Genomic DNA, 10,758 nt, shown 5'->3' on the forward strand with positions numbered 1-10,758 from the left:
GCTTTAATAATCATCTTGGGAACTGACAAATTGAAATAACCGTGTGTTACACAGTCTACAAGCTATGACTTTGACATCAAATAGACCTAGTTCAAATCATGGCTCTGCCTCTTCCCACTGTCTGACTCTGGGCCCATTATTTTACCTCTCATAGCTTCAATTTCTTCATCTGAAAAAATGCATTTAAACCTACTTTACAAGATCCACGTGGAGGTAAAATGAGATCATGCATGTAGGGTATTTAACTTAGTACTTAGTACAGAAAGTGCTTAAAATAGCAGTTATTGGCTGGGCGTGGTGGCTCACGCCTATAATCCCAGCACTTTGGGAGGCTGAGACGGGTGAATCACCTGAGATCAGGAGCAAGACCAGCCTGTCCAACATGGTGAAACTCATCTCTACTAAACATATAAAAACTAGCCAAGTATGGTGGTGGGTGCTTGTAATCCCAGCTACTTGGGAGGCTGAGGCAGGAGAATTGCTTGAACCCAGGAGACGGAGGTTGCAGTGAGCCGACACAGTGCCACTGTACTCCTGCCTCGGTGACAGAGTGAGATTCTGTCTCAAAAAAAAAAAAAAAAAAAAAAAGCTGGGCACAGTGGCTCATGCCTGTAATCTCAGCACTTTGGGAGGCCAAGGCAGGCGGATCACGAGATAGGAGACCGAGACTATCCTGGCTAACACAGTGAAACCCCATCTCTACTAAAAATAGAAAAAAATTAGCTGGGTGTGATGGTGATGCCTGTAGTCCCAGCTACTTAGGAGGCTGAGGCAGAGAATGGCCTGAACCGGGGAGATGGAGCTTGCAGTGAGTGAGCTGAGATTGCGCCACTGCACTCCAGCCTGGGCGACAGAGCTAGACTCCGTCTCAAAAAAAAAAAAAAAAAAAAAGAAAAAGGAAAAGAAAGAAAGAGTTATACTAATATTGAAAACTAATGATTTAAATTCCTTGAATTAATATTATATTAATATGTTAATATTTGAATGAATTCAACAAACATTACATACCTGAAATGCTCAGGTCTGGCAAAATAACCCTGAGAAAATTAATCGTGCAAGTACATATTTAGAAACATGATAACTGCCCAAAGGAGAAAACTCACTGTGGTCTTTAAAAACACAGACTAGCAGGAGTGGTCAGGGAAGGCTTCCAAAAGCAAGTGATGTTTGAGGATTAATGGATCATTAAGAGTTAGCTTGATGACAAAGTGGGGAAGAAGAACATTCCTGGCAAGGCAATTAGCATTTAAAAAGGGTATTGAACTAAGTAGGAACACGGCATGTTTGAGAAACTGAAAGAAGAGCCCTGTAGTGGGAGTGCAGGCAGAGGGGAAGAGTGGCCCAGACTGGGACCAGGTGATGAGTCTTTGCCCTGAGAGCAATGGGTGACTACTGAAGTGTGTCAAGTCCTAGATATGAGCAGTGGGGGCTGTGGGGGTGGGGAGTGACATGACCAAATCATGCTGGAAGCTCACTCTCTTCCGGAGTCTGAAGCAGATTGAAAGGAGCGACAGGATTTGGGGTATAGTTAGGAAACTGTAACAGGGGTCCAGGCAAGCTGGGAAGAAGTCTGGACTAAGTGGGCATGGTGGACATGGAATGGAGGTGAAAGTAACATTGACCAATCTCGTTGATGGGTTGGATAAAGGCAGAGTAAAGGAAAAGCTCCCTCTGGGAACTCCTGTGTTTCTTAATATATACCTGGGTGGACAGGGGCTCCTTTCATGGGTCTGCCTGATTCTATTACTAAACCTACTGTGGGGAGTGGGGTACCGTGTACTAGACATTGGAGGAAAGAGAATGGCGAAGCCAAGATGAATGAGATGTCTTTTACCTTTGTAGAGCCGCCATCGTTATAGCTTCACTGAGCAGCTGGGTTGGTTTTGGTACACTGCAGACTGACTGTTGGATTATTCTCTCATCAGTGAATTCATGTCCCCTCCCTCTGAGACCTACCTAAACTGACCTGTCCCTGTAAGGAAGATCCATCCTGCACTCAAGAGTAGCCAAACATCCCTGTTAAAATTCCCAGCAGGGAAATCCAATCTAATTTGTAGGCTGTCCCAGACAAAGAGGAGGGTCCTGGGTTGGGGGACACAGGAGACCGTGTACCGCAGTTGGGGAGGGTGGGGCAGTTCAGAGTATGTTCAGCCTCCGGCATGGAAGCCCGAATATGACCACCCTCTGCATTGGTGTGCTTTTTCATGGGTCAAGCCTTGCCTGAGTCTCTGCTGCTTTCTCTAGGGGACCATGATCCTGACCAATTTGACGGCGCTGCACAGGGACCCCACAGAGTGGGCCACCCCTGACACGTTCAATCCAGAGCATTTTCTGGAGAATGGACAGTTTAAGAAAAGAGAAGCCTTTCTACCCTTCTCAATAGGTAAGTTGTAATAAACAGGCATATGGGAGTCCAGGGCCCCTCTCCCAACACTCCCCTGCTCTCTCCCTGTATTCCCTTGCTTTCAATGGAACATCTCCAGACAGCCTGGCCAGTGCAATCACTCCATCTTGCTGTAGGGGTCAGCCCTGGGATTTCCAGGGCTGGGTGTTGCTTCAGCCTGCCCTTACTTCCTAAGCCCTCCATTGCCTCTGCTGGAGATTTCAGCTTTCCTGTGTTCTGTCCTCTGGAACACTGGGGACAGAGACCCAGACTCCACTTCCAGCTCACAAAGAGGATTGGGTGCTGCTTTTTGTTTGTTTGCTTTTTGTTTTTTGTTTTTTTGAGACGTAGTTTCACTCTTGTTGCTCCAGGCTGGAATGCGATGGCGTGATCTCAGCTCACTACAACTCTGTCTCTCAGGTTCAAGTGATTCTCCTGCCTCAGCCTCCCAAGTAGCTGGGATTACAGGCATGCGCCACCATGCCAGGCTAATTTTTTGTATTTTTAGTAGAGACAAGGTTTCACCATGTTGGCCAGGCTGGTCTCGAAGTCCTGACCTCAGATGATCCACCCACCTCGGCCTCCCAAAGTGTTGGGATTACAGGCATGAGCCACTGCACCCGGTGGAGTGCTGCCATCTTTACTAAATTTTAAAATGTCCTCAGTTCTTTTTAAGGACTGCCCACTCACAGAGAAATAGAGCTGATCTATAATAAGGCGATAGAGAGGGACAAGGGGAAGGAGAAACTTATTTGCCACATGGGCATCAGTCAGTGGCTTCACTAGATTGGATTCTACTCTCTAAGTACGCCCTCGAAAAGGTTCTTTGGCCTTTGTAAATTTAATTCATTTTTTAAATCTAATTAATACATTTATATAATGTGTAACTTGAAAATTAAGAAAGAAGAGGCAGTGAAAACTCTCTTTTTTCTCCTGTTTTTAAGATAACCAGGTCCAAAAATATATTTTTAACTCATGACATTGAAAAATCAATAACAAAAATTCTTAGTATGTTCCAGGTTTTGAGTTAGATATGTTGCATAGTTTATTTCAAATAATTTCACAATTCTTTAGTTCCATCAGTATTTATTGAGCATCTATTATGTGTCAAGCATTCAGCCCTGGTGATATGACAATGAATGAGTGAAACAGAAAACAAAACAAAACAAAACAAAACTGCTCCCATGGTGCATATGTTCTAGTGTAATCATATAAAGTTTATGTTACTGTAACCACTTTTTAGTGATGAGGAAGCTGAAGCTTAACCCAGTATAGAAACTGAAGTCATAAAACTCATGTGGCAGAGCTAGGATCAGTGTCGACCACATTTATCAAAAACTAAAATGTGCGTTCTTCCTAACACTCTCTACTGAAAATAACTAAATGCTACACAGACTTACCCTGTGGAATGCATGATAGTTTTCTTATTGTTAATTTAAAATACGTATTGATGTTCTGAGACAACATCATTTTGTTGAGGATGACCCTAAGGCTCAGAAAGGACAGAAACAGAATGACCCATGTTGGTATGACTCCGAAGCCCATGCTCTCCCACTGTGCTGTCTTGTGCTGTCTTGGCTTAGATGTCTCTGGGCTGATTCTGACGATCAGTGCTGTCTTTGTCTTTCTTCATCTGATTCTGTCACCTCCGCTCACATTGGACAATTCACTTCGAATGTGAAAGCTGATATAAGATGTAGGAATATCTTCCAGTCTTCCTGTCTACGATAGTTTCAAATTTTGTATTATAGCACAACGTTTCAGCTATTATGTTCCAATTATTATAATTAATTATTCCTGTTCTTTGACTCTTGCACAACATCCATGTGGAAATGGTAGAAATGTGACCTTTTCTACATTCCACAAAAATGCTTCACCTAATGCCATCTGCAACTGTGATGAGAGGAATCTTATTAGAAGGTCATGGCTTTAAAAGGAAAAAGGATACTCTGGGCTAAGTGATGCCTGGATATCTTTTCTTCGTATCACAAGCCTCTTTCTCAGAGTTGCTTCATGTCTCCTGTTTTTAAAAAATTATCTTATCTGAATTAGCAGTAGTCTTTTTAAAAACTATACGCAGTGACTCACTGCTGCTTTGCTATTGAGAGTTGTATTGCACCCTCTTAGAGACTTCATTTGCAAGAAAATTGTCTAATTTAATCCTTACAACAGCCCAGTTATTAATAGGCAGGAAATGGATTGGGATCTCTTTTTAATTTAAGATAACTAAAAATAAGAGAGAGTTGTTTCCTATCCAAGATCATATGCTCAAGGAATTTGCAGAACAGGACCTAAAACTCAAGTTTTTATACTTCTAGTCTAGTGTTCTCTCTAGTAAGACTAGAATGTAGCTTACTTAAAGTCCTCTCTACTTTAAGATTCACTAATTTCATAACACATGCATCAGTTAGCATATTGCTACATAACAAACAGTTCAAAACTCTGCAGCTTAAAACAGTAAGCATGAATTATTGCTCACAAGTCTGTAAGTCAGATATGTGGCTCTGCCAATCTTGGCTCGGCCCCCTTGGTCTCTCTGATCTTGACTAGAGGTCAGCAGGCTGATGGCTGATCTAGGATATCTTCATTTGGGACAGTGAGGCCCTTCTCACATTATCCCTCATCCTCCAGCAAGCTGCCGTGGCTTAGTCACATGGTGGTGATAAGGTCAAAAGAGGGAGAATGGAAGTACACAGGCCTCTTAAGGTCCGGACTGGGAACTGACACACCATCACTTCCATTGCATTATGTTGGCCAATGCCAGTCATAAGGCCAGCCCCAGTTTAAGGGGAGGGGATATTACTACAATTTTTAATGGGAAGAGCTATGACATCACATTACAAATGATGTGGATCCAAGAAGAGGGGGAAATTGAGGCTGCTTTGTTCTTACCATCTCTTTTTCTGAGAAGAATGAAATTCATAGAAGGCAAGCAATGTATCTGGGATGTCCCACAGAAGATGTGATAGGATGAGGACCAGTTAAATGGATCAGGAGATAGAAATCTGAAGAATCCAAAGGGTTAACAAAACATCAACACAACTGTCTTTTTAATCACATGCCCACTCTTGGCACGCAGTTGCTTTTCCTTGCTGTTCCTTTACTCTTGGTAAAGAGTCTTCTAGAGGACTCTTCCGAAGTCCTCACTTTACAAGATGTAACAGCTTCTAAAGTGTGCATAATCAGGACAGGTTTCAAAGTTTTACTGCAAATTTATATTTACTTTTCCTCATTTAAATGCTTCCTGTTTGATCCATCAAAGCAGGAAGCAACTTCATGAAATACATGAACCCAGTTGCTCTCTTTCCAGTTAAAATCTTTAGATTCTAGGAGATAGGGCTGGAAAGAAATTTGCCAAAAATGTAGGTCAATTCTCTCATTTTACTACTGAGGTAACTGGCCTGTTTGGTTAGTGATAGTTTGGGGAAGCACCAGGGATGGGAGCCAAGTTTCCTTTCTTCCAGGCATAAGTTTGACACCTAACAGTCCTAATTTTCATGCTTTTAAAAGCAAATTCACATTGCCATTACATTGGGATCCTTGCCTAGCCGTGTAACATAGTTAGGAGAGAATTTATTTCATGCATTTGACAAATGAGATAAGTTTAGCTTTGCGAGAATGAATGGTTTACTAATAGCCACACAGTTGGTTACTGATGAAGCCAGTTCTTTAATCCTGGTTCCTGACTTGCTAGGTCCAGTTTGCCATGATATATGGATTCTTTTAGGAGAATCTTGGGTATATTTACAATAAACTGATTTGGTATCATTTTAACCTGTTGCTAATTGTACTATTTGTGATGGATAAAGAGATAAAGGTGAGGGGAACAGAGATGAATTAGACACACACTGGTAGGAAACACAGGCACAAATAATATAATAATGACATAACCATGAAGCACGTTTGCCTTTACTAAGCACTTTTGCATATATGATCTAACTTTATTTCCTTAACAACCTGTTACAGACAGAGGACAAAACTTAGGCATACATACATTTCCAAGAATATTAAATTACATGGGAAAATACAAAGAGGTAAAAGCAGCATAGAGAATTGACTACAGGGAATCATATTTGTTATGATGTACAAAGAATCTCCACAAGGACAATAAGGAAATATGTTAAAATGTTGACAATGGTTTTGTCTAGATTATGGGATTACAAACATTTTATGGTTTTGTCTTTATACTTTTCTTTGTCATGCTTTTTTAAATTATTGCTGTGAATATGTATTACTTAGGGAGAAAGTAAGCTGTTAAAAATGCACACAATAGAGATGGCGGTAGTGACTTGTGTGGGGTAATGTAGCCCAAGTGGGGTGAGGAGGACATTCACACAGGGGAGGGGGTGGTGGAAGCTGAGAGCTGGTCTCAGAGCACAAATGGTATGAGGTGGAATATGCACAGGGTGGCTGTGGCAGTGATGAGGGGTAAGTTATATACAAGGGATACTGATCCAATAAATAAATATATTGAGGATAATGAGAGGAAGTTGCAAATAAAGAAAGGGAGAAAATCAAACTTTGTGGTGTTGGATTGGAATCTGAGATAATCTATAATGAACTCAGATTTTCAATAGATAAGTCAATAAATATAGAAATGTAGATTAAATATGGGGTGTGTGTGTGTGTGTATATATATATAATGTATACACACACAGTTTTGGACATATACCCACATTATATACATACATATATTCCCTAGCTCTGGCCACCGATATGAGCGAGGGGCAACAATATCTGGAGAGCAATGAGCATGCCTAATGCCCAGATCTTGATTTCTACATATTATTATCCACTAAAAGAAACCAGGACTTTTGGAAAAAATGACTGATTCCAGGGCTGGGAAAGGGAAAGTATAAGATCAACCTGGAATAGATTGTTGTGCCAAAAGTCAGGAAGTGACAGGTTGAATGGGCGTCTAATGGTCAAATCTGGAATATTTTGAGCATCAGAACAAGTAATGATAGTAACAGATTATAACCCTTTGAATAAAAACAGGAATCCCATGAATCCAACTGATATCAATAAATGAGTCAATAAATAAATGGGAAGGGGAGCAAGCATTTCCTTTAGTAGAGTGCTAACTATTAAATGTGGAAGAAATGACAGAATTTTAAAAATCGCAATTTGGTAGCTATCAGCAATTAATAATATGGTCAAGAAATAGCAATGGAAAAGAGTGGATCACAGTTTAATGAGAATGGTTTGTTGACATAGTCTCGAAGTACTTATTAGTTACAGAGAAAAAGAATAATTTTACAAGAGAACTTGGCAGACACCACCTTAATCAAGTGAGTACCAATAATGTCACACATCAAAATTGTACAGCACTTGCTAGGATAAAAAGAGAAGAACACAGTATCACTTTGGTGATATTCCTACCAAAACTGCAAAACTTCACAGCCTGAATCCAATCATGAGACAGCATGAGAAGCATTTACAAAACAACTGCTGGTCTGTAATCTTTAAAAAGGCCAGTGCCATGAAAGTTGTATAAAGAGTGAGGACTTATTCCAGACTGAAGAACTAAGGTGACATGACAGCTAAATGCAGACCGTGATCCTGTACTGGCTCTACTGGACCCTTTTCTAATGAAGGACATTGGGACAGCTGGTAACCCTGAATGGGACCTCAGGAGAAGATGGCCATTCATCAGTGTTAATTTTCTGGCTTGGATGGTTGCATTTTGATTATGTTGGAGAATGTCCTTCTTTTTAGAAAATACATACTGAAGATTTCATGGGTAATGTAGACAATGTACTCCCAAACAATTCAGGAGAGCCAGGTTCTTTGTCTTATCTCTCCAAGTTTTTTGTACATTTGAAATTATTTCAGAATAAAAGGTACATTATGGAAAGTATCACAGTAAAGAATTGTAATATACAGAAAGCTGTTTGAGTAATGCTACCACCCAAAAGGTTTTCTTTAAAGGTCATCTTTTAAATTGTATTCTTCTGTTTTTTTGAGAATTAACCAGATCCAGTTAATAATAAGCAATTGTACAGCTGTTTATTATTACCTAGGTGACATGTTAAAATACTTTGTTTTGAGGTATAAATTATTAAATTATTTGGCCTATTTGGATTCAGCATGTAGCTCACACAGTATATAAAGTTCTCATCTTAAACACGTATTCATTTTCACTAATATGCACACGTACATTTTCACGGATGCCTAGAGAGGTTAATTTGCCCCAATCATGTGGTTAAGAGGTAGGAGAAGCTGAATTGAATCTCTGTCCTTCTGCCTCCACTTCATCCACACATAACAGGGAGTGGGATGAGGTCAGGACAGTGTTAGGTATCAGCTGTGGAGACCAGGACCCAGCCTTGGACCACACTTTAGAAGAAATGGGAAGGGAAAGGGCCTGCAAAGGGAAAGGGCCACTGTGCATAAAAAGAACCATTGAAGGACGAAGGCCAAAGCAGTCACAATATAGAGGGCCACCCATGCCAGAAGGCCCCTATGATTAAGGACGAAAAGTGGCACAGGGAAAAGATGACTTATACCTTAGGAACTCTGCTCTGACATTTAATTCCTTGTATTTTCAACAATTTTTGTAGGGATTGAAAAAGTTAACATATTTGGTTGTTTTTGTTGTCTTTTTTTGTCATGTTTGTTAAATTATTTTTTTAAAGCTCTTAGGCTAAACACCCCCTTTCTAGGTCAGCCCTCACCTTCCACTTCTATGGTCCTACACCCTGCAACTTCACCCTGGAAGCTCGCATGCCAGACCCCTGACAGCATTTGACTTTGTGTTCCTGGACTTCTGCTTTCTATGCATTGATGAACCCAAGTGGTTGTCAGACTTAAATAAGCTGCTGGCCATAACACCCTGGGGCCTACAGGCCCTTCCTCTGCTCCAGTTTTTTGGGATATGATTGAGGACATCTATCTCTGCTAGGCACAAATGCCACCTGAGAAGATAACCCATCTTTTGATTTTGTCTTACAGGAAAGCGGGCATGCCTCGGAGAACAGTTGGCCAGGACTGAGCTGTTTATTTTCTTCACTTCCCTTGTGCAAAAATTTACCTTCAGGCCCCCAAACAATGAGAAGCTGAGCCCGAAGTTTAGAATGGGCATCACTATTTCCCCAGTCAGTCACCACCTCTGCGCTGTTCCTCGGGTGTGATTTTGCTAAGAAAGAAAGGGGCTTTTTAATGATTGCCATTCTAACTGGTGTGAGATGGTATCTCATTGTGGTTTTGATTTGCATTTCTCTGATGGCAAGTGATAATGAGCATTTTTTCATGTGTCTGCTGGCTGCATAAATGTCTTCTTTTAAGAAGTGTCTGTTCATGTCCTTTGCCCACTTTTTGATGGGGTCGTTTGTTTTTTTCTTGTAAATTTGTTTGACCGCTTTGTAGGTTCTGGATAGTAGCCCTTTGTCAGATGAGTAGATTGCGAAAATGTTCTCCCATTCTGTAGGTTGCCTGTTCACTCTGATGGTAGTTTCTTTTGCTGTGCAGAAGCTCTTTAGTTTAATTAGATCCCATTGTCAATTTTCGCTTTTGTTGCCATTGTTTTGGTGTTTTAGACACAAAGTCCTTGCCCATGCTGATGTTCTGAATGGTGTTACCTAAGTTTTCTTCTAGGGTTTTTATAGTTTTCGGTCTAACATTTAAGTCTCTAATCTATCTTGAATTAATTTTTGTATAAGGTGTAAGGAAGGGATCCAGTTTCAGCTTTCTACATATGGCTAGCCAGTTTTCCCAGCACCATTTATTAAATAGGGAATCCTTTCCCCATTTCTTGTTTTTGTCAAGTTTGTCAAAGATCAGATGATTGTAGATGTGTGGTATTATTTTTGAGGGCTCTGTTCTGTTCCATTGGTCTATATCTCTGTTTTGGTACAGTACCATGCTGTTTTGGTTACTGTAGCCTTGTAGTATAGTTTGAAGTCAGGTAGTGTGATTCCTCCAACTTTGTTCCTTTGGTTTAGGATTGTCTTGGCAATGCGGGCTCTTTTTTGGTTCCATATGAACTTTAAAGTAGTTTTTTCCAATTCTGTGAAGAAAGTCATTGGTAGCTTAATGGGAATGGCATTGAACCTATAAATTACCTTGGGCAATATGGCCATTTTCACGATATTGATTCTTCCTCTCTATGAGCATGGAATGTTCTTCCATTTGTTTGTGTCCTCTTTTATTTCACTGAGCAGATTAAAAAGTCAGGAAACAACAGGTGCTGGAGAGGATATGGAGAAATAGGAACACTTTTACTCTGTTGGTGGTACTGTAAACTAGTTCAACCATTGTGGAAGACAGTGTGGTGATTCCTCAAGGATCTAGAACTAGAAATACCATTTGACCCAGCCATCCCATTACTGGGTATATACCCAAAGGATTATAAATCATGCTGCTATAAAGACACA

At 40.6% G+C, this 10,758-nt stretch overlaps 1 protein-coding gene across 1 annotated transcript in view; it reads left to right on the plus strand.

The window, feature by feature from the left end:
• The window catches only part of LOC101015175 (cytochrome P450 2J2), a 32,163-nt gene extending 22,587 nt beyond the window's left edge, over positions 1-9,576 (plus strand). The window contains exons 8-9 of the mRNA XM_003891968.3: positions 2,245-2,383; positions 9,338-9,576. Of these exons, the coding sequence (XP_003892017.1) occupies positions 2,245-2,383; positions 9,338-9,516 (318 nt within the window). The 3' untranslated portion in view covers positions 9,517-9,576. The remainder of the gene's footprint in view (positions 1-2,244; positions 2,384-9,337) is intronic.
• The last annotated feature ends 1,182 nt before the right edge of the window (positions 9,577-10,758 follow it).

This window comes from Papio anubis, unplaced genomic scaffold (genome assembly GCF_008728515.1).
Source record: "Papio anubis isolate 15944 unplaced genomic scaffold, Panubis1.0 scaffold835, whole genome shotgun sequence".
Classification (NCBI taxonomy): domain Eukaryota; kingdom Metazoa; phylum Chordata; class Mammalia; order Primates; family Cercopithecidae; genus Papio; species Papio anubis.